The sequence below is a fragment of the Pseudochaenichthys georgianus genome, chromosome 21 (assembly GCF_902827115.2).
Source record: "Pseudochaenichthys georgianus chromosome 21, fPseGeo1.2, whole genome shotgun sequence".
Lineage (NCBI taxonomy): Eukaryota > Metazoa > Chordata > Actinopteri > Perciformes > Channichthyidae > Pseudochaenichthys > Pseudochaenichthys georgianus.
In genome coordinates, this window is record NC_047523.1 from 26,253,633 (window position 1) to 26,278,811 (window position 25,179).

Here is a 25,179-nt window from a genome sequence, read left to right on the forward strand (position 1 = left end):
CTTGTCAAAGCATTAATTCATGGTTTTTACTAACCGGTATCAGTATGTTGTTACTTCGGCATCATTTTGAAACGTGTATTACAATTAAATCCCGGTCAAATATGTTCATCTTGTTGTAGTTGTAGCCCCCTTGCCAGCGATTCTCTCTCTAGTTTAGCATACTCAGCCAGACTCAGCCTGGTTGTTCCTGGCCCTATAACCACGATTTAGTCGGGCCAGAAAAAAGGTGAAAAAGTAGCCCCGGGCCAAAACTAGACCAAGTGGAAGCGCAACCAAAAACGGGCCCCGCACGACTCGGCACGCTTAAAGCGAGCTACCCGCTGCGGTGGAAACGCACCATAACAGAAGACCGTTGCTAGAAGCTGCAGCTAGACCGCAGAAGCATTCGTTTTTTGTTTTTGAGGATAGAACAATTTCACACACAGATACTGTATAGGGATGCTAGAGCTATGCAATTGATTTATAAATTAATGTCAAGACATTTATGTTATTGATTTCTGAAGCACTTTCTAAATAATAAAAAGGGAGCTCATATGTATTTATTGCATGTATTCATTGATGAAAAAGAAGCCATGTGCAGTAATATAGAAAATTAAGGATTGGTATGAATATGGTATGAATCGTGATGCATCGGGATATCGAATCGAAGACAGGATAATCGTAATTGAATCTAATCGTGAGACCAGTGAAGATGCACAGCCCTAACTTGTTATAGAAGGTTATTGCCTGGTTGCAAGTTTGACTCCTGTTGACAATGTTCCTGGCTGAGAGAAACAGAACAACAGAGCCCCCTTCTTTAGCCACACCCAGTTTAACCCCCATGTATTCCTGGAAGAACTGTCTAGTGGTAAACAGCTGAGGATGTACTGGTCAGCTCCGTGCTGACTGACTGAGGGGGATTCATGGCTGAGCTCAAATATTTCGAGGTAAACAAGCACACATATTTGAACCCTATCTAACCGGCTACAGACAGAAAAACACTTTTTTGTAATGTCATTATCTTTATATCAGTAATGATAGGTATTTTTATCCAAATAAATGCATCAAAGAGATAAGCATACAGCTTTCTGAGACTATCCACACTGATAAGAGTCATTACCCTGCATAGACACAACGACGGACCAATGCAATTCCCAGGATTATCATCAGTGAAAAGTCATAAGCTAATAACACTATCAGATGCTAATGCACTATAGATCGGAATCTGCTATTAGTTGGCTCTGAACCCCTGAGAAGACGGTGGAGGCTTTTTCCCTCTGTCCTCCCTTCTCCCAACGGAAGTGTCAAGGAGCAACATTCATATTAGCTGACAGCGTAAGAACAACCAGGCAAGAGTGTCTGTCGCATGCCACAGATGTGTGCCTGCAACTTCAACTTCTGACAGTCTATTAAATGAACCGCAAAACTTCTGCACAACCAAACATTTAAATCCGACTGCAACACCTGCCTATTACGTATTAGTCTTATTAGCATATTCCCATTTCAAACAAGCTGCAACAGGAGCAGGCTGTGGATGAGCGAAAACACCCACACATCTAAAATCATTTGTGAAATGTGTCTACATTTAGATTCTGGAGTTGCTGAGGCAGTCAAACACATTTGTCAACAGCTCGCAGTGGGTACCAAATCATGTTGACGTGAGGATTAATGTTGCTTAATAACCGTGACTGTTCCAGATCATGGTGTTGGAAATGGAAACTTTGTGCAGCATGCTGTGGTAGCAGACCACCTCCACGTGTAGGACACTGGCAGGACACAGAGTCCTGTCCATATCAGGAGGAGGTGACCGGCGTCTGATGCTGACTGATGGCAAACTACCAGTGAGTCTGTGGGTGAGTTTTTAAATGAACAAAGTGATTTGGATAATTAACCCTGAAGTGCTTATTATAACACTAGAAAGTCGACGTTTTGACTGAGACAGTAGCACAGGTTTTACTGGCCTTATCCATTTTGTATTGGCTCGCTAGGCATATTTTCCATCAGGGTTATTGATTTTGACTGCGTAGACACACATCCTCTGACACAAGCAAACAAAAGAAGACTACCACTCCAATGCAGACATAAAATATGTATGTCCGAGTACAGTTTCTTTGTCATCATCGTGTGACCAGTCAGTGGTCCAATTCCTTAAAATGTGATAATGATCAAAGAATTTGGATAGAGAAAAGGAGGGGAGCCAAGTTGTCTGAGAAACCAACAGGCCTCCACTCTCCAGGACAGAGTCTAGAAAGAGAAACTAAAGACAGATTTTGTAATGAGAGGAATAGACTTTCCAAGAGAGTGTGTGAGCATGTGAGAGAGATAGAGAGGGAGTGAAAGAGAGACGAGTATGACTGCCTACATATTCCTTCAGGGCATTTTCTATGACGCCTCTGCACTTCCTCAAACCGTGAGAAATGTCTGTGCACCCCAGCTCACAGTCAGATCTCACACTGGTGCAAAAAAAAGAGTGACCGAGCAATTAGTTTGCAGTTCAAAGTTTTGCATTTCAAATGAATAATTGACATTCTTTGTGAAGCAAGACCCTTTACACATTAATATGGCAGAGCTATACAAATCTGTCTTCACACAGATATCCCCCCCATTTTACACACAACCAATGAAGACATGTTTTTATTTGTTTTAAGCTGGGACTGGGAGCGCCTTTTCATTAACATTCATAATCCCCAATTGAGCTATTTGCTAAATTAAGTGTTATAAATTAAAAGTACAAGTCCCTTGCAACATGTGCTTGCAGCGTTGACTTATTTGCTTTTAGCTTGCCATGAGAAAATGATCGAATCAAAGCACAGGATTTCACTCACATTATGCTCTACTATTCAGCTACAAAAGTGACAGCTGCTGAAACTTTTGGCCAGGCGTCAATAGTGTATTCAGGTCACAACATGTGTACTCAATAGGGCCAGAAAACACTGTTTAGCAGTTGCAGGACACATGCTGGGTTGGTTTGATTTAAAGTTACCAGTTTTGTGACTGAAAAATTAATTTCTAGTCTAGTTTTAATTTTTCTGAAGCAGAGGAGAGCGGCTGTTCCTCAAGAGACACACCGGACACATGTAAGATGCAGTGATGGAGTGCTGCAGAAGGTGGAGTATGTCTCCAGCTCCAACACGTCTCTGACCCTCTGGATGAACATCAGATGTAATTAGGGCTGTACCCGAATATTCGACTATTCGAATATTCGTTCGTTGGTCAACTATTCGGGTTTTAATTTCATTATTCGGATATTCTTTTTTTAATTTATTTTCAATTCAAATGTTTTCCTAAATGTATGCTATCAATAAAGGTGAATTTCCATATTCTTATACTATATTTATACTTTTGAATTGCACTGTTAAAATGCGGAAATATATACAATCTCAGCCTGTGCTCCTGACATCGCGTTCACTCAGTCACGAACGCAAACGGCACGCTTCACCTCGCTTCACCTCGTTTCACACACCTGAACACAAAATGCTGATGACTTCAGCTGTGTGGGACCATTTTAAATTGGACGATGGTAAGAAGAAGGCAGTGTGCCAAGTATGCGACAAGAAACTGGCCTACCACGGTGGCACAACAACTCTGAAAAGTCACCGGATGCTGTAAGTCAGGGGTCTCCAACACGTCGATCGCGAGCTACCGGTAGCTCGCGGGCAGCTTTTCAGTAGCTCCCAGCTCGATTATCGATTATAGCGTAGTAACGTTGCTTCTTGATTTTTCGGCCGCGGCCGGACAATAAAGTTTTTTTATTTTAGAATTGTTTCTGTCACACGAATATAAAATTGGTCGGTGACGCAGAGATCAAGGAGCAGACGTGACAGCAGCACAGCGACACCACACAGGAGCTGTCTGCTTTCTCCAGCAGCATAATGACTGAATGAATCAGGCCGCGTCGCTGCGGCTCAGAGACACACAGGGAGGGATTTGTGTTTTTGAAAAACACTCGTTATCGTAATGTCAGGTTTTTGGTGGATTTAATCAAGTCTTGGATTGCAGAGTATGAATGTCCTCTTTTCCGTTGATAAATACGCGTGTAAAATTTGTGAAGGCAGGAGGAAAGCTTCCGCGATCACCGTCTCCTCTCTGCTGCTCCAAGCCCCGCCCCCTCCTGAAAATAATGAGTGACAGGCTGACAGTGACCCGATAGAAACTTTAGTATTCACTTAATCACTGAGATATAATGAAGCTAACTTAATCTCATACATTCATGGGATTCATGTAACAGTGAGACAGAGAATGTAAGTGTGCACCCACATGTACTATTTTTGTTTTTATAATGCTGTTGTAAATACTCCTTGTCTGCTATGTTCAGACTCAAGTCCTGTGTGTGATGCCACATTCAAGACATGCAGTGTCCTTTTTTTAACAGAAGGCCGTTGCTAGAAGCTGCAGCTAGACTGCAGAAGTATTAGTTTTTTGTTTTTGAGGATGGAAAAATGTCACACACAGATACAGGGAGGCTAGACCTACAATTGATTTATTATGGTTTATAATTTCATGTCAACATGAAGAAGAAGAAAAGATGGCTGCACTGTTCAGTGTCAATCCTGTGGAGATGGAGGTTATACATCTCCAAAATTATGTTCAGCTTAAGTCTCAGCAAAACTCACAACATTTCTGGAGCCTTGTACGCCCAGAAAACTATAAAAACATCACCAAGCAGCACTGAATAAGCCTGCTTTATTTGGTTCTGTATACATCCCTTTGTGAAGCAGCTTTTTCTGGCATGAATGAAATCTAAATACAGAACAAGACTGACTGATGAACATGTAAATGACTCTATTAGTGAACCTAAGTGGGTCCAGCATACACCTCTATGGTGGACTCCATGCAGCCCCAGTCATCTCACTAACTGTAAAAAAGAGTGAATGCACTTATTTTACACGTGCCATAAGATGCTTGCAAGGTGGTGATTAAGGCGATGTATTTACTATGTGGGCCATACTAAGAAGTGAAAACATTGTAATTTGCTCTTGGACATGTATGTGAATCTTCAGTGAAGTACTTACTATGTTGTCCATATTAATATGTTAGAAATTGTTGTTTTCTTGCACCTTGATGTGAAGTTAAGATTTTAGATAAGCTTTAGGTATTGCAATTTCACACAAAAGTAGCTTAATTCAACTGATGAGTGCTATGTGAATAAATGTAAGCGATACGATGCAAGTAGCTCTTGGCCAGTTTCATTTTTTCAAAGTAGCTCTCAGTTGGAGAAAGGTTGGAGACCCCTGCTGTAAGTACTCCTAGCTTAGCTTAGCTTAGCTTAGCTGTTGTCAAGTTGCCATGATGAAGCTGCTTTATCCGCCGTTTAAACAGTAACGTTACACATGATAAAATCGTGCACTTACTTTGCTTGGAAAATAGTTGCAAACAAGCAACCGAATTGTTTTTTTATATTAGTTTTTCAATTTGATCCGAATAGTGAAAATAATAGGAGCAATGTGGGAACATCTGGGACTAAGGCAATTATTGGCATACAGTTCGTTCATTTATTTTTCGTTCTTCATTTATTTAAATACTGTTTACTGTATCGGTAACAAGTATTACACTGTTAGGCCTACTGTTACGGCTATGTTATTAAAAGCATTGTTGTTATAACATAAATATGTGTTTTGTATCTTCAGATTGTAAAAACGTAATTTGGAACCAGATTTGGTCCCCAGGCGCTGCACTGCGGCTCGGTTAAATGCAGAGGACACATTTAGTTTTAATGTATGCGAGTACTGAGACAATAAATAAATATAAATCGTAATAGTATGCTCTTTCTGCGCTTCTGCTTAACAGCATGTGTCAAGGTGTCTCGGAGCGTGTTATGAAAAATGTTTTGTCAAAAAAAAAAAGTAATTTAAAAAAAAAAAAAATCTTTCCGCACCGAATATTCGAATATTCGCTGCTGTATACTACCGAATATCCGGAGCCCGAAAAAATGGGTATTCGGGACAGCCCTAGTTTCTACAGAAGCTATCGCAAGTCCCAACTAGTTATATATATATCAAATTCATCTGTCAAATGAATTCCAAAATGATGCATTCAATCTAAGTAAAGAGGACCAACCATTTATGTTTAACTTATCAACACAATTACTATTAATAAGCTATAAATGTGTGCATTTTCCTGATAGAACTGATATACTACCCAATGCACATCTTTTTTAGACATGTAAAGATTTTTATTTTCCCCACAAATTCAAAAGTTGATGGAAATTACGCACATCATTTCACAAGCTCAAGGTTTTTTGTAACCCTTATTTGAGCACATAAATCTTTTGTGACTAAAAGTAGATATGTACATGTTGTGCCCATTTTTTCAAGAACTATGCCCAAACAATCCGACATTATTTAATAGCTGACTAGAGATTGACTCGTGTGGCCGAACCGTCTATCTGATAGTGCAGATACTACCGTTATCGTCCTTGTGTGGCCTGGGCTTAACACTAGAACCGCCAACGGGTACATTTGACCCGCAGCTGTTTTTTGATTGTATGTAACTTTTTTTCAATAACATATTAAAGTCTCCCAGTCCGTGACTTTTCCTGAAAGTGTGTTATGTAGCACCCTCTGTTGTTAACAATTGTCAATATGAAGTCAGATTAAAAAACGTGCCAAAAAAAATGCCATTTATACCTATATCCGCCAGCGGGTAATATTTACCTCATAGAAAATACAGCGTAAATATGACGTGTTGCTATAGCAACGCCTTTTGTCTACTGCGGTTCCTTATAGATTGAGAGATAGATAGATAGATAGATAGATAGATAGATAGATAGTGTAACATCTTGGAGAATACAAGATCTTGGATGACTGAGCTCACGTTGAGGACGTAATGCATGCAGGTTACGTGCCAGTTGAATAAAAATGGACACTCTGAATGAGAAGTAGTCCGCGTCGCCTGTTTGTGTAGACAATTATATGTCCATAGAACAGAACATTACAGATAGATCTATAGGTAGTTATAGATGGATAGAGAGCGAGAGAGAGAGAGATTTGTACCTAAACAAAACACAAGTCTAACACCAAGCGTTTAAATCAGCACTCTTAGCGATATTTTATACTTCATGCTATCTGCACAAACTATATCATAGGAAAGGCTGACAGTCCACAGATTATAGTGGTATAAATGTCATCCCTGTGCGATCAAAACTCACTGTTCTGTATGATAAATAAAAGAACATTGTACCTTGAAAATCAATAGCGGGTACATTTTACCCGTTGGCGGTTTTAGGTATACAGCGACCTCTGGCGGTTCTAGTGTTAAGGCTGATTGCAGCACATACTTACTTGAGTTAAGACTGTGTTAGTATGCTAGTCAGCCTAATAGCTCTCGGATCACAAAATGCGCAGAATATACGTGACATTTGTGAGGAATGTCTGGGGGAAAAAATGCTAAATTAAAACAAAAACAAAAAAAAGGAGACCATTGTGTTTCTATGCAGATACCCCTGCAAAGGGTCCCTCCACAATTACCTCATTCACACCAACGCAACTCCGGTTCAAGCTCCGTGCTAGAGCTTTTCAGGTTCAGAACCGGCTCTTTTCACACCGCCCAGAGTCCGACTGGGCGTCATCGTTTGCGTCATGACGTAACCGTTTGCGTGCCTGCTTCATAAAGCCAAACCGCGCGGAAACCCCTTACAGCTCACACCGACAACAACAACAATGGCCGATTGTGCTCCAGCGTCCTCTATACCTCTTCAGAAGACCAGATTCCCAGTAGGTAGCTGGTCTCTTCAGTGGACCACTGCTGCTTGTTACGTTTCTCCATCGTTGTGTACAAACTGGATAAAATTCAGGAGTTGATCCCGCCCCTGCCTCGACGTAAGCGTGACGTATGCGGTGCTTTTGCTCTAGCCGGACAATTTGTTGGTGCTTGAAACAAACCGGATTCCGGAGCTAAGAGGCTGCTCCGCTGCGGTGTGAACGGGAAAACCCGGTGCTTTTCAAGCTCCAGCTCCGAACCGGCCCTGAAACACCGTTGGTGTGAATGAGGTATTTGACAAGGCTGATGGGATAGGTCCCTAAATGACTGAAACATCCGGTCCAGTGAGTGTCACCACTCACACAGCGACATTTGGCCAAGCAATGTGTGGATTAACACATCGTGGATTCAGTGGGATCTGACCAGAAAAGATGGGGCTGCGCATATATTATTGGTGGTATGCAGCCTGCAGTGCCAGTGTAGCAACCGCACTGACAAGAGCGACCGGACTCCGATTCTACTGGTTCTTCTTATCTGCAATTCTTTTCTTTACCGTTTGGAATCAAAACGTATAATTAGTTCATTTTGTTCCCATCATCACTTGCAATATGTGCGAGAGGGACAGAGAGGAAAGGGGGGGAAAAGAGAGAGAAAGAGAGTGCTGCAGCTTTGAAATGCTAAACAGGCCGCTCATTGTTCTTGGCCAGCTGCCTCACCCCAAAAACAAAACCACTCGTGTGTGTGCGTGCACGCGTGTGTGTGTGTGTGTGTGTGTGTGTGTGTGTGTGTGTGTGTGTGTGTGTGTGTGATATAAATCTTCGTATGAAAAGTGACAAACGATTATTAAATTAATTGGTGATTATTTGTTTGACTTATCGTTGCAGCTAAGGCACAAATGACCACCATTAATTAGCCATATTCTGGTAAAATATACAAGTAGCTACTAAACTGAACAAAAATATAAATCCAACACTTTTGTTTTTGCTCCCATTTTTCATGAGATGAACTCAAAGATCTAAAACATTTTCTATATACACAAAATAAATAACCATTTATCTCAAATATTGTTCACAAATCTGTGATAGTGAGCACTTCTCCTTTGCCGAGATAATCCATCCCACCTCACAGGTGTGGCATATCAAGATGCTGATTAGACAGCATGTTTATTGCACAGGTGTGTCTTAGGCTGGCCACAATAAAAGGCCACTCTAATGGCGCGTTTCCACTGCAGGCCTCGCTCGTTTGGTTAGGCCTTATTAGGCCCGGCTCACTTTAATGCTCCGCTTCCATTACAGTTTAGGAACTGGGGTAGTTACTATAGTACCACAGTGTAGGCGGAGCGTGACGTCATCTTATCATCTTGATAAGCCTTTTCTTATCAAGCTCCACATTTGTGGAATCAGCTTCCAGTTTGTGTTCGGGCGGCAGACACCCTATCCGTTTTTAAGAGTGCGCTTAAGACCTTCCTTTTTGATAAAGCTTATAGTTAGGGCTGATTAGATTCAGCCCCTAGTTTTGCTGATATAGGCTTAGTTTGTCGGGGGACATCTTACTTCTTCCTTCTCTCTGTCTATACCTGTGTACTCTCATGTTCCGATTAACCCAGCTTCCCCAAATTCTTTATTTTTGGTGTCTATATACGCCGGGATCCGGAGTCATGGATGATCCTGCGGTCCTGTGTCCTGGATCGCGAGCCCTGGATCGCGAGTCGTGGCTGTGGTCCTGGATCATCGGTCCTGGATGGATATCCTCGTGGATTCATCTTCCTATTATACACACATGCATTTCCAAACATTTGGACTACCTATGTTGCAAATGTATTATCTTTTCAATTTACACACGGCATCTATTGCACGTCTGTCCGTCCTGGGAGAGGGATCCCTCCTCTGTTGTTCTCCCTGAGGTTTCTCCCATGTTCCCTTTAAACTGTGGGTTTTCTTCTGAAGTTTTTCCTTGTACGATGTGAGGGTCTAAGGACAGAGGGTGTCGTATTGTCATACTGATATTCTGTACACACTGTGAAGACCACTGAGACAAATGTAACATTTGTGATATTGGGCTATATAAATAAACATTGATTGATTGATCTTCAATGAGCGCCCCAAAAAACAACACAGCCGTTAGCTCTTAGCACTCAGAGCTCACAGCTCTTCATATCTGTTCAGAAACTAGACAAACGTTAAACAAGTACAAACCACAGACTGCCTGTGTCATGGCGGATACAGTCGCTGGTTTATTTATGTCTGTATAGGCCGTTGTTGTGAGTGTGGACGGTCGGAGCATATATAACGTTAGCTTAGCCAAGCTCCATTTAGAAAGCACGCATTTTAAAAGGGTTTTTCACCTGCCGTATGTCTGCAGACTTGTCAAAGCATTAATTCATGGTTTTTACTAACCGGTATCAGTATGTTGTTACTTCGGCATCATTTTGAAACGTGTATTACAATTAAATCCCGGTCAAATATGTTCATCTTGTTGTAGTTGTAGCCCCCTTGCCAGCGATTCTCTCTCTAGTTTAGCATACTCAGCCAGACTCAGCCTGGTTGTTCCTGGCCCTATAACCACGATTTAGTCGGGCCAGAAAAAAGGTGAAAAAGTAGCCCCGGGCCAAAACTAGACCAAGTGGAAGCGCAACCAAAAACGGGCCCCGCACGACTCGGCACGCTTAAAGCGAGCTACCCGCTGCGGTGGAAACGCACCATAACAGAAGACCGTTGCTAGAAGCTGCAGCTAGACCGCAGAAGCATTCGTTTTTTGTTTTTGAGGATAGAACAATTTCACACACAGATACTGTATAGGGATGCTAGAGCTATGCAATTGATTTATAAATTAATGTCAAGACATTTATGTTATTGATTTCTGAAGCACTTTCTAAATAATAAAAAGGGAGCTCATATGTATTTATTGCATGTATTCATTGATGAAAAAGAAGCCATGTGCAGTAATATAGAAAATTAAGGATTGGTATGAATATGGTATGAATCGTGATGCATCGGGATATCGAATCGAAGACAGGATAATCGTAATTGAATCTAATCGTGAGACCAGTGAAGATGCACAGCCCTAACTTGTTATAGAAGGTTATTGCCTGGTTGCAAGTTTGACTCCTGTTGACAATGTTCCTGGCTGAGAGAAACAGAACAACAGAGCCCCCTTCTTTAGCCACACCCAGTTTAACCCCCATGTATTCCTGGAAGAACTGTCTAGTGGTAAACAGCTGAGGATGTACTGGTCAGCTCCGTGCTGACTGACTGAGGGGGATTCATGGCTGAGCTCAAATATTTCGAGGTAAACAAGCACACATATTTGAACCCTATCTAACCGGCTACAGACAGAAAAACACTTTTTTGTAATGTCATTATCTTTATATCAGTAATGATAGGTATTTTTATCCAAATAAATGCATCAAAGAGATAAGCATACAGCTTTCTGAGACTATCCACACTGATAAGAGTCATTACCCTGCATAGACACAACGACGGACCAATGCAATTCCCAGGATTATCATCAGTGAAAAGTCATAAGCTAATAACACTATCAGATGCTAATGCACTATAGATCGGAATCTGCTATTAGTTGGCTCTGAACCCCTGAGAAGACGGTGGAGGCTTTTTCCCTCTGTCCTCCCTTCTCCCAACGGAAGTGTCAAGGAGCAACATTCATATTAGCTGACAGCGTAAGAACAACCAGGCAAGAGTGTCTGTCGCATGCCACAGATGTGTGCCTGCAACTTCAACTTCTGACAGTCTATTAAATGAACCGCAAAACTTCTGCACAACCAAACATTTAAATCCGACTGCAACACCTGCCTATTACGTATTAGTCTTATTAGCATATTCCCATTTCAAACAAGCTGCAACAGGAGCAGGCTGTGGATGAGCGAAAACACCCACACATCTAAAATCATTTGTGAAATGTGTCTACATTTAGATTCTGGAGTTGCTGAGGCAGTCAAACACATTTGTCAACAGCTCGCAGTGGGTACCAAATCATGTTGACGTGAGGATTAATGTTGCTTAATAACCGTGACTGTTCCAGATCATGGTGTTGGAAATGGAAACTTTGTGCAGCATGCTGTGGTAGCAGACCACCTCCACGTGTAGGACACTGGCAGGACACAGAGTCCTGTCCATATCAGGAGGAGGTGACCGGCGTCTGATGCTGACTGATGGCAAACTACCAGTGAGTCTGTGGGTGAGTTTTTAAATGAACAAAGTGATTTGGATAATTAACCCTGAAGTGCTTATTATAACACTAGAAAGTCGACGTTTTGACTGAGACAGTAGCACAGGTTTTACTGGCCTTATCCATTTTGTATTGGCTCGCTAGGCATATTTTCCATCAGGGTTATTGATTTTGACTGCGTAGACACACATCCTCTGACACAAGCAAACAAAAGAAGACTACCACTCCAATGCAGACATAAAATATGTATGTCCGAGTACAGTTTCTTTGTCATCATCGTGTGACCAGTCAGTGGTCCAATTCCTTAAAATGTGATAATGATCAAAGAATTTGGATAGAGAAAAGGAGGGGAGCCAAGTTGTCTGAGAAACCAACAGGCCTCCACTCTCCAGGACAGAGTCTAGAAAGAGAAACTAAAGACAGATTTTGTAATGAGAGGAATAGACTTTCCAAGAGAGTGTGTGAGCATGTGAGAGAGATAGAGAGGGAGTGAAAGAGAGACGAGTATGACTGCCTACATATTCCTTCAGGGCATTTTCTATGACGCCTCTGCACTTCCTCAAACCGTGAGAAATGTCTGTGCACCCCAGCTCACAGTCAGATCTCACACTGGTGCAAAAAAAAGAGTGACCGAGCAATTAGTTTGCAGTTCAAAGTTTTGCATTTCAAATGAATAATTGACATTCTTTGTGAAGCAAGACCCTTTACACATTAATATGGCAGAGCTATACAAATCTGTCTTCACACAGATATCCCCCCCATTTTACACACAACCAATGAAGACATGTTTTTATTTGTTTTAAGCTGGGACTGGGAGCGCCTTTTCATTAACATTCATAATCCCCAATTGAGCTATTTGCTAAATTAAGTGTTATAAATTAAAAGTACAAGTCCCTTGCAACATGTGCTTGCAGCGTTGACTTATTTGCTTTTAGCTTGCCATGAGAAAATGATCGAATCAAAGCACAGGATTTCACTCACATTATGCTCTACTATTCAGCTACAAAAGTGACAGCTGCTGAAACTTTTGGCCAGGCGTCAATAGTGTATTCAGGTCACAACATGTGTACTCAATAGGGCCAGAAAACACTGTTTAGCAGTTGCAGGACACATGCTGGGTTGGTTTGATTTAAAGTTACCAGTTTTGTGACTGAAAAATTAATTTCTAGTCTAGTTTTAATTTTTCTGAAGCAGAGGAGAGCGGCTGTTCCTCAAGAGACACACCGGACACATGTAAGATGCAGTGATGGAGTGCTGCAGAAGGTGGAGTATGTCTCCAGCTCCAACACGTCTCTGACCCTCTGGATGAACATCAGATGTAATTAGGGCTGTACCCGAATATTCGACTATTCGAATATTCGTTCGTTGGTCAACTATTCGGGTTTTAATTTCATTATTCGGATATTCTTTTTTTAATTTATTTTCAATTCAAATGTTTTCCTAAATGTATGCTATCAATAAAGGTGAATTTCCATATTCTTATACTATATTTATACTTTTGAATTGCACTGTTAAAATGCGGAAATATATACAATCTCAGCCTGTGCTCCTGACATCGCGTTCACTCAGTCACGAACGCAAACGGCACGCTTCACCTCGCTTCACCTCGTTTCACACACCTGAACACAAAATGCTGATGACTTCAGCTGTGTGGGACCATTTTAAATTGGACGATGGTAAGAAGAAGGCAGTGTGCCAAGTATGCGACAAGAAACTGGCCTACCACGGTGGCACAACAACTCTGAAAAGTCACCGGATGCTGTAAGTCAGGGGTCTCCAACACGTCGATCGCGAGCTACCGGTAGCTCGCGGGCAGCTTTTCAGTAGCTCCCAGCTCGATTATCGATTATAGCGTAGTAACGTTGCTTCTTGATTTTTCGGCCGCGGCCGGACAATAAAGTTTTTTTATTTTAGAATTGTTTCTGTCACACGAATATAAAATTGGTCGGTGACGCAGAGATCAAGGAGCAGACGTGACAGCAGCACAGCGACACCACACAGGAGCTGTCTGCTTTCTCCAGCAGCATAATGACTGAATGAATCAGGCCGCGTCGCTGCGGCTCAGAGACACACAGGGAGGGATTTGTGTTTTTGAAAAACACTCGTTATCGTAATGTCAGGTTTTTGGTGGATTTAATCAAGTCTTGGATTGCAGAGTATGAATGTCCTCTTTTCCGTTGATAAATACGCGTGTAAAATTTGTGAAGGCAGGAGGAAAGCTTCCGCGATCACCGTCTCCTCTCTGCTGCTCCAAGCCCCGCCCCCTCCTGAAAATAATGAGTGACAGGCTGACAGTGACCCGATAGAAACTTTAGTATTCACTTAATCACTGAGATATAATGAAGCTAACTTAATCTCATACATTCATGGGATTCATGTAACAGTGAGACAGAGAATGTAAGTGTGCACCCACATGTACTATTTTTGTTTTTATAATGCTGTTGTAAATACTCCTTGTCTGCTATGTTCAGACTCAAGTCCTGTGTGTGATGCCACATTCAAGACATGCAGTGTCCTTTTTTTTAACAGAAGGCCGTTGCTAGAAGCTGCAGCTAGACTGCAGAAGTATTAGTTTTTTGTTTTTGAGGATGGAAAAATGTCACACACAGATATAGGGAGGCTAGACCTACAATTGATTAATTATGGTTTATAATTTCATGTCAACATGAAGAAGAAGAAAAGATGGCTGCACTGTTCAGTGTCAATCCTGTGGAGATGGAGGTTATACATCTCCAAAATTATGTTCAGCTTAAGTCTCAGCAAAACTCACAACATTTCTGGAGCCTTGTACGCCCAGAAAACTATAAAAACATCACCAAGCAGCACTGAATAAGCCTGCTTTATTTGGTTCTGTATACATCCCTTTGTGAAGCAGCTTTTTCTGGCATGAATGAAATCTAAATACAGAACAAGACTGACTGATGAACATGTAAATGACTCTATTAGTGAACCTAAGTGGGTCCAGCATACACCTCTATGGTGGACTCCATGCAGCCCCAGTCATCTCACTAACTGTAAAAAAGAGTGAATGCACTTATTTTACACGTGCCATAAGATGCTTGCAAGGTGGTGATTAAGGCGATGTATTTACTATGTGGGCCATACTAAGAAGTGAAAACATTGTAATTTGCTCTTGGACATGTATGTGAATCTTCAGTGAAGTACTTACTATGTTGTCCATATTAATATGTTAGAAATTGTTGTTTTCTTGCACCTTGATGTGAAGTTAAGATTTTAGATAAGCTTTAGGTATTGCAATTTCACACAAAAGTAGCTTAATTCAACTGATGAGTGCTATGTGAATAAATGTAAGCGATACGATGCAAGTAGCTCTTGGCCAGTTTCATTTTTTCAAAGTAGCTCTCAGTTGGAGAAAGGTTGGAGACCCCTGCTGTAAGTACTCCTAGCTTAGCTTAGCTTAGCTTAGCTGTTGTCAAGTTGCCATGATGAAGCTGCTTTATCCGCCGTTTAAACAGTAACGTTACACATGATAAAATCGTGCACTTACTTTGCTTGGAAAATAGTTGCAAACAAGCAACCGAATTGTTTTTTTATATTAGTTTTTCAATTTGATCCGAATAGTGAAAATAATAGGAGCAATGTGGGAACATCTGGGACTAAGGCAATTATTGGCATACAGTTCGTTCATTTATTTTTCGTTCTTCATTTATTTAAATACTGTTTACTGTATCGGTAACAAGTATTACACTGTTAGGCCTACTGTTACGGCTATGTTATTAAAAGCATTGTTGTTATAACATAAATATGTGTTTTGTATCTTCAGATTGTAAAACGTAATTTGGAACCAGATTTGGTCCCCAGGCGCTGCACTGCGGCTCGGTTAAATGCAGAGGACACATTTAGTTTTAATGTATGCGAGTACTGAGACAATAAATAAATATAAATCGTAATAGTATGCTCTTTCTGCGCTTCTGCTTAACAGCATGTTGTCAGGTGTCTCGGAGCGTGTTATGAAAATGTTTTGTCAAAAAAAAAAGTAATTTAAAAAAAAAAAAAATCTTTCCGCACCGAATATTCGAATATTCGCTGCTGATTACTACCGAATATCCGGAGCCCGAAAAATGGTATTCGGGACAGCCCTAGTTTCTACAGAAGCTATCGCAACGTCCCAACTAGTTATATATATATCAAATTCATCTGTCAAATGAATTCCAAAATGATGCATTCAATCTAAGTAAAGAGGACCAACCATTTATGTTTAACTTATCAACACAATTACTAATTAATAAGCTATAAATGTGTGCATTTTCCTGATAGAACTGATATACTACCCAATGCACATCTTTTTTAGACATGTAAAGATTTTTATTTTCCCCACAAATTCAAAAGTTGATGGAAATTACGCACATCATTTCACAAGCTCAAGGTTTTTTGTAACCCTTATTTGAGCACATAAATCTTTTGTGACTAAAAGTAGATATGTACATGTTGTGCCCATTTTTTCAAGAACTATGCCCAAACAATCCGACATTATTTAATAGCTGACTAGAGATTGACTCGTGTGGCCGAACCGTCTATCTGATAGTGCAGATACTACCGTTATCGTCCTTGTGTGGCCTGGGCTTAACACTAGAACCGCCAACGGGTACATTTGACCCGCAGCTGTTTTTTGATTGTATGTAACTTTTTTTCAATAACATATTAAAGTCTCCCAGTCCGTGACTTTTCCTGAAAGTGTGTTATGTAGCACCCTCTGTTGTTAACAATTGTCAATATGAAGTCAGATTAAAAAACGTGCCAAAAAAAATGCCATTTATACCTATATCCGCCAGCGGGTAATATTTACCTCATAGAAAATACAGCGTAAATATGACGTGTTGCTATAGCAACGCCTTTTGTCTACTGCGGTTCCTTATAGATTGAGAGATAGATAGATAGATAGATAGATAGATAGATAGATAGTGTAACATCTTGGAGAATACAAGATCTTGGATGACTGAGCTCACGTTGAGGACGTAATGCATGCAGGTTACGTGCCAGTTGAATAAAAATGGACACTCTGAATGAGAAGTAGTCCGCGTCGCCTGTTTGTGTAGACAATTATATGTCCATAGAACAGAACATTACAGATAGATCTATAGGTAGTTATAGATGGATAGAGAGCGAGAGAGAGAGAGATTTGTACCTAAACAAAACACAAGTCTAACACCAAGCGTTTAAATCAGCACTCTTAGCGATATTTTATACTTCATGCTATCTGCACAAACTATATCATAGGAAAGGCTGACAGTCCACAGATTATAGTGGTATAAATGTCATCCCTGTGCGATCAAAACTCACTGTTCTGTATGATAAATAAAAGAACATTGTACCTTGAAAATCAATAGCGGGTACATTTTACCCGTTGGCGGTTTTAGGTATACAGCGACCTCTGGCGGTTCTAGTGTTAAGGCTGATTGCAGCACATACTTACTTGAGTTAAGACTGTGTTAGTATGCTAGTCAGCCTAATAGCTCTCGGATCACAAAATGCGCAGAATATACGTGACATTTGTGAGGAATGTCTGGGGGAAAAAATGCTAAATTAAAACAAAAAACAAAAAAAAGGAGCACATTGTGTTATTCTATGCAGATACCCCTGCAAAGGGTCCCTCCACAATTACCTCATTCACACCAACGCAACTCCGGTTCAAGCTCCGTGCTAGAGCTTTTCAGGTTCAGAACCGGCTCTTTTCACACCGCCCAGAGTCCGACTGGGCGTCATCGTTTGCGTCATGACGTAACCGTTTGCGTGCCTGCTTCATAAAGCCAAACCGCGCGGAAACCCCTTACAGCTCACACCGACAACAACAACAATGGCCGATTGTGCTCCAGCGTCCTCTATACCTCTTCAGAAGACCAGATTCCCAGTAGGTAGCTGGTCTCTTCAGTGGACCACTGCTGCTTGTTACGTTTCTCCATCGTTGTGTACAAACTGGATAAAATTCAGGAGTTGATCCCGCCCCTGCCTCGACGTAAGCGTGACGTATGCGGTGCTTTTGCTCTAGCCGGACAATTTGTTGGTGCTTGAAACAAACCGGATTCCGGAGCTAAGAGGCTGCTCCGCTGCGGTGTGAACGGGAAAACCCGGTGCTTTTCAAGCTCCAGCTCCGAACCGGCCCTGAAACACCGTTGGTGTGAATGAGGTATTTGACAAGGCTGATGGGATAGGTCCCTAAATGACTGAAACATCCGGTCCAGTGAGTGTCACCACTCACACAGCGACATTTGGCCAAGCAATGTGTGGATTAACACATCGTGGATTCAGTGGGATCTGACCAGAAAAGATGGGGCTGCGCATATATTATTGGTGGTATGCAGCCTGCAGTGCCAGTGTAGCAACCGCACTGACAAGAGCGACCGGACTCCGATTCTACTGGTTCTTCTTATCTGCAATTCTTTTCTTTACCGTTTGGAATCAAAACGTATAATTAGTTCATTTTGTTCCCATCATCACTTGCAATATGTGCGAGAGGGACAGAGAGGAAAGGGGGGGAAAAGAGAGAGAAAGAGAGTGCTGCAGCTTTGAAATGCTAAACAGGCCGCTCATTGTTCTTGGCCAGCTGCCTCACCCCAAAAACAAAACCACTCGTGTGTGTGCGTGCACGCGTGTGTGTGTGTGTGTGTGTGTGTGTGTGTGTGTGTGTGTGTGTGTGTGTGTGTGTGTGTGTGTGTGTGTGTGTGTGTTCTTGTCTGCTTAAGTAGGAGGGGTAAGAGCGTTCTCTCCAGGATTATACACTACGACTACAGCTGCTTTAGATAAGAGGTCGTGTGTGTGTGTGTGTGTGTGTGTGTGTGTGTGTGTGTGTGTGTGTGTGTGTGTGTGTGTGTGTGTGTGTGTGTGTGTGTGTGTGTGTGTGTGTGTGTGTGTGTGTGTGTGTGTGTGTGTGTGTGTGTGTGTGTGTGTGTGGGGGGGCAGGGTAATGGGCAATGAAGACATATTGGAAGAGAGGCAGGGGATGTTTTATTAATACAGACTAAAATACAATCATGACACAGCAAAATTGCAAATATGTTTCTTTCAATGTCATATCTGATTTTATATTTTTTAAATCACAATCAAACTGCAAATGTCACTAAATGTCTTTAGGAGTATGTGAGAGGCGTTGCTTATATGTTCACTTTCATCTCAGGAAAAGTGTGCCAGTCAGCATATCATCAAGCCAATGCGTGAAACCTTTTTCTCAGCTGGAAACAAGATTGAAGGAGAAGTCTAACTGCTTCAACAAGTTCCTTTAACCAAACTGTTCCCTTGATAACATGTTTCCCTTCCACTTCATTTCAAGGATGTGTTAAATCAATTGAATAGTGACTTTCAATCCGATGAAAGTTGCTCACCAATTCGCTGGTATCCTTGTTTTAGGTGCCCCCATTTAAAAAGCGTTTTTGGCTCAAGTGGGTAAAGTCTATATGGCACAAACAAGTTAACCAGAGCATTTCTCCAATTGCTCAAATGTGAAGAGCAAATGAAGACTCATCGAAAAAAAAGAAGCGAATTGTAGTCAGCCCCTGGTATTAATGTTTCAATCGCAATCAATCATTGTGATTCCAAAAAATGTAAAGGCCACTGTTGAACGCAACTAAACGTGTCCTTTAAGATAACCAATTAAAATACTGTTTGAGAACAAACTGCTGCTTTATGTATTTATTGATTATCGCAGGGGCCTTTGCAATCAAACACTTTCCTCTATGGGGCTGAACAACACCGGCTAGTACAAATTAAATTACTTAACACACAATTAATGAGGCCACACCTGCTTTAGCCCCTGATGACTGATGATTATGTGTCGACTTGTATGTCTTGGAAAGAAGGGGTTAAGAAAACCACAGCAAAACCCTGGTGTAAAGCTCATGTCATGTTAAGTCCCCAAAGTCAGCCTCGCATTTGGTGCTACTTCAGTGGCTTATGTCTGACTGGCAATTAGGCCAGAGATTCAGAGTTCAGAGAGTACTTGGACTACATTTAGCTGACTTACAGACTAGCACTTCGTAAAACAGCGTTCTCCTTTTCGCATGACCATTACACACTGACAGGAACACACCAATGCTTCATCACACATATCTGGGGCAAGACAAGTATACAGATTTTGGGATGGTTGAGCATCTCCCTGTGTGTGTGTGTGTGTGTGTGTGTGTGTGTGTGTGTGTGTGTGTGTGTGTGTGTGTGTGTGTGTGTGTGTGTGTGTGTGTGTGTGTGTGTGTGTGTGTGTGTGTGTGTGTGTGTGTGTGTGTGTGTGTGTGTGTGTGTGTGTGTGTGTGTGTGTGTGTGTGTGTGTGTGTGTGTGTGTGTGTGTGTGTGTGTGTGTGTGTGTGTGTGTGTGTGTGTGTGTGTGTGTGTGTGTGTGTGTGTGTGTGTGTGTGTGTGTGTGTGTGCACTGAGTGGTTTCTAGTGCCAATGCCCAGGTGAGAGCCTCAGCATCAAGCCTCGCCCCACTAACACACATCATGGTCACATCATAGCCCTGAAGAACCACCTTCATTCCTCAACTGCCTTATGTTTTCTCCTCACACACACCCAAATGTGTGCCTGCATGTAAGATAAGAAAGGGCAGGTACCGTACAGTAGATGTCTCCAGGCAGGACAGTCATTATTAATTGGTTTTAAACTGCCTGAACACTAGATTATACTCATATGGTCGTCACACAAATGTAACCACCATTTAATTGATATCATTTAAAAATAATCTCCAATATAATTAGTCTAGATGCGGTCCAGCTTTAATAGGGAGGGACCATTGAATACTCAACTTTTCTGCAGTAAGATTTATCTATAAATGGAAAAAGAGTCTACCTTGTAAAGAGGAAATAAGACATATAACCTGCAGTGGAAAATAGAGTGAGTTTGACATGTCTTGAAATAGTAGCAGTGATCATATAAAGCAGACATTAAAAAGATATGGACCAACTTCATCTCTAGAGCCAGCCTATAACCAGCCTCCGGCACGGTGCCACTGTGCTCTCATGAACAGGATACTGGGTGTCACACTCCCACGAGACGTCGCGACGTCCAATTTCGACACGGCCCACCGACTATGGGACCAGTGATCCAGCCCTCTCCGTCTGTGGGCGCACCTTCCGCTTTGACAGTTGCGTAATAGGCCGGCCCAATCGCTTTAACTCAATTACGCATTCGGTTGGTGCTATGTAGTAATGCCGCTGTGAGATGATCTAATCTCAAACGGACAGTAATCAGATCGGATCTGCGGTACAATGAGGAAAGCTTTGATTTTTGAACTGGGTCGGTGCCAGCCCTGCTTCCCTGAGCCCGGCCCGGCGCGGCCTGCTAACCCGGTTCAGGCTGACCGGCCCCGGGGCGGCGCGTCACAGCGGTGTGCGTGTGCCACTGAGCCCCGGCCAATCTCAGCCAATGACACAGATATATGACAGGCCTAAGCTACCCAGAGCTAACGTCATGCTCGCTTGACACATTTTTAAGCCTGGTTAGTGGGGAGACATGTAGCGAGGATGTGTAACCCACACTGGGCCTGGTGCATGCAGGAGAAGAAAGCTGCTCTTCACAGGGCTGTACTTACTGCTGACTTTCATGCTGCCGAAAGCCGAGGGCTGCGGCACTGGTTTGCAGCTCTCCGCGAAGGATGTGGTCCTAGGCCGACCCGACATGATCCAAACTCTCTGGTTCTCTCTCTGCTCGGAGACGGTGACTGGCTATACGGCAGGGCTGATTGATTTGCCGGACCTTCTCATCCAAAAAGGATGACGGTAAATGAAATTCACAGGGAAGATAGGCAGAAAGCGACCCCTTTATCCTTCACTGTAGTCTGTTTCTCCCAATAAAATACCCTTTCTTGCCCACCTACGGTCAATCAGAGCAGCATTTCTTCCTTATATTCCAGGTTTTTCTCTCAGCGGGCCTCTGAAGAAACGTCTCCGACTAAAATAGTCATGAATCTGGCCTCTCCCTGTGGCCCCCCGATTAAAACCAATAGTGATTACTTTCTGGGTGCAAAATCACTTTCACAAAGATGAGGAAGGGTGAGATCAGTTGTTAGGATAGCTGATCCTGTGAGGATCAAAGGATATGCGGCGTTTTCTTGACTATTCGGGACACATGGAGTTCCTATTCATATCCCGATGTGGAGGCTCAATGATCCGACTGCCATGGCGGCTCCCTCGCTAGACCGTCCAACGGAAAATCTGCCAGTTACCACAGTCTCTCTCTACGAAATAAAAGGCTCAGTGCCTATTTAAAATCCGCCCTCGTTGTCGTCAAATTTCGGTGTCTTCCCCGAGGCTCCGGGGCAGCTACCTCTTCAGAAAATTATGGTCCTTAGGTACAGAGTGCGACGATACTGAATTTCTTTTTTTATTCCTTCCCCATAGTCTTTGTCGTTGCGCACGTTTGCTACGCTATTTCTGTAAAAGGTTACAGGGCTTGCTCCGCTGTCACAGAAGGAGGTTCACGCTGTTGACGTAAACTGCAACGGAGAATAGAGCAACTGTGAACGCGCCAACGGCGAAACTGGGGTGGCCGAGTTAGCCAATCAGAGAGAGTATCCTTCAGGAATGGGCGTTTCCCGTGTTACTGTGGGCCAATACGAACCCTGCTCTTGAGCACCACATGGCATAATTTGCTTGGCAACGCCCCCATGACTTCAAAGGATTTTTCCCGTGCCGCGACAGGGACAATGGGCGGATCTGCTCCCAGGATTGATTACTTTTTCGGCCAATGGAGCTCTAAAACAAGCCTGTCAAATGGACCCAGCTGTCATAGTGCACCTGTGGTCATGCAGCACTGTTGCTATGTTAGTCACAGAGGCACGTTCACTATCTCTCTTTCACTTTTTCATTCACACAGCCCTCTGGCACTACCATTTAATTAGTGCCATAATGCTTAGTAATTTTAATAATGCGTGTGTTAATATGTGCATGGCTGCCTTGTCACAACAGCCCTTTATCCAGGTTAATAATGTCACCTTACATTTAATCGTACATGCAGTAGGGTAGACTACTGCTTTCTAGTACAGTGCACTTTAATAAGGGTTTATAAGCTGAAACTAATTGATAAATGGTATATAAATCCTTAACCGCAACACTCCCTTCACTCATCAACGTGACAACCTCAAGTCTTTGCAACACAACTCTGATATAGGGCCTATATATTGCAGTGATGTTACATATACAAAACTTTTGTACATTTTTATGGTTTCTTAGTTGTGTTTGTTTCATTTGATCTGCGTAGGTTGGATTGGGCTAAAGCAGAATCTCTAATTCCTATATTGTGTAATAACAAAGCAGCTGAACCTTGAACTGTTACTCGTGCACATAGATCAGCTGTTAATTAGGAAATTAGTTTAAGTTGCCAGGATATATTTTGGTAACATTGGATAGAGCCAGGTCCAAACTCTTGTTTTGTTTTGTTGACATATATGTGAAAGGATATTACAGAAGGACTCTTTGTATCAGAAATCAGAAAACTTTCAACAGCCATATAAACATTACTTTTTGCTGTGTTTTTAGGATTAAAGTATATTGGATGAATGAACAAACTCCTCTGTAAAAGAAATATGGGAAGGAAACTTGAAAGTTGTGTGTATGTAAGTGCTACTGTAGTACAGATGTATGCCTCCGAGTTCAAGAAAAAAACAATTTGGTGAAGTCAGCCTTTAAAAATAAGTGTTGTATAATCCCATACATTTTGCAAGACACATCAAGTGAATAAGGAATATATAACTAATAGATATCACTACAACACCCATGTGATTACTTACTGAACATTTTTTTTGCAATAGAGTCGAATAACTCAAATTGCTTTTTCACAATCTTGCAACCCAAAATAATTATCATGATTGGCTTTTAATTGAACAACAAAGCATTACTCAATAATTGATCAAACATAATAAAGCCATTAGTTTCAAAACAGTGTAAATGGTGACTTAAAGGTTCCACCATGTCATGGCCATTTCTACTGATCATAATTCCATTGTTGAGGTCTACTAGAATAGATTTATATTGTGCAATTTTGCAAACTCACATTGGTTTCTCATACAGCATCTCTGTATAGTATGTGTCTTCACTCTCTGTCCAAAACGGCTTGTTGGAGCTCCTGCCCCCCCCCCCCCCCCCCCCCCCCCCCCCAATGGCATTAGCAACCAGACAATGACACACCAGTAATGACAAACAGATGAGAATGCTGCGTGGGGTCTGCGTGCCATGTTGGCGGGACGTTGCGCGGCTCGCTACTGCGAGGAGCGGACAGTGTGAGCTGGGTTAATTTCCTGCTTGCTGCGTGGGGTCTGCGGGACAGCGAGACATCGCGCATGGACGCAGGAAGGAGGGGATGCAGAGGGGGCTGCAGCACCCCCATCTGCGAGGCTCCAGTACCCGCACCCCCCCCCAGCGCGTCACAGTTTCGCCGCAGAGTGTGTATGTGTGTGTGTGTGTGTGTGTGTGTGTGTGTGTGTGTGTGTGTGTGTGTGTGTGTGTGTGTGTGTGTGTGTGGGTAATAACCGGAAAAGCATGACATGTGGGACCTTTAAGGTCACCCAACCTTCCTCTATAATTAATGATTTTTTTATAAATAATGAGGGATGTATTGGAAAACCATGGACTATCATGTTGTTTTGAGAAGGATAAGTGATTTTTATTAATAAAATATCTCAATATGTCAGTACTGCTAAACTTGAATTGAATGCAGGTCACTTGGCAAGGAAGTCCTTCCTCCTGCACAGTGATGCTGGTAGTCTGTCTTTTGTGTGGTTTATTTATAGTTTGTTATGCTCTATATCAAAGGGAATGTCTCCTACGCTGCCCTTCAATGGTGTATATGCAGAAAACATAGCGGTGGCATCTCAAAAACAGGCTGCAGAGCAGAAGTAACATGAGACGTTGTTTTCCCTTCATACTGTACAGCAACACATCCTCTGGCAAACAGTCATTTGCCCATTAGCAGAAGATAAACATAAAGAGAGACAAAAGGAGATAGTGGAAGGAAGTAAGAGAGAGAGGCCAAGATTGTGAAGAGATGTTGTGTCTATGCTGCAAGAATATCCTTAAAACTCCCTAACTAACTGACTACAGCAAACCTGGGGCATTGTGGTGTGCTGGTTTGAAAAGTTCTGGGAAAAGTTGTGAGCGTGGAGAATTAATACGGAGTAATTGTTGCCCTGTGGCCCCCTAGCAGGCTTATCCAAGCGTACATAAATCCAGAGCTTTGTGGGATTTTCATGCTGTACTTTTTCTACTCCACTGTATAAAACAGAACAAGCTGCAAAATGAAGAAGAGGTGGTAGGAAGTTTCTTTTGAAAATAAACAGGGCTCAGAAATCTAAAGGCAGCAAGGCACTCTTTGTTTCTCACG

At 42.2% G+C, this 25,179-nt stretch overlaps 1 protein-coding gene across 2 annotated transcripts in view; it reads right to left on the reverse strand.

The window, feature by feature from the left end:
* gsk3ba (glycogen synthase kinase 3 beta, genome duplicate a) overlaps nucleotides 1-22,246 on the reverse strand; it is a 48,384-nt gene extending 26,138 nt beyond the window's left edge. For both annotated transcript variants that reach the window (XM_034109386.1, XM_034109385.1), the window contains exon 1: nucleotides 21,395-22,246. In XM_034109386.1, coding sequence (XP_033965277.1) covers nucleotides 21,395-21,482 — 88 coding nt within the window. In that variant the 5' untranslated portion in view covers nucleotides 21,483-22,246. The remainder of the gene's footprint in view (nucleotides 1-21,394) is intronic.
* Nucleotides 22,247-25,179: the final 2,933 nt, after the last annotated feature.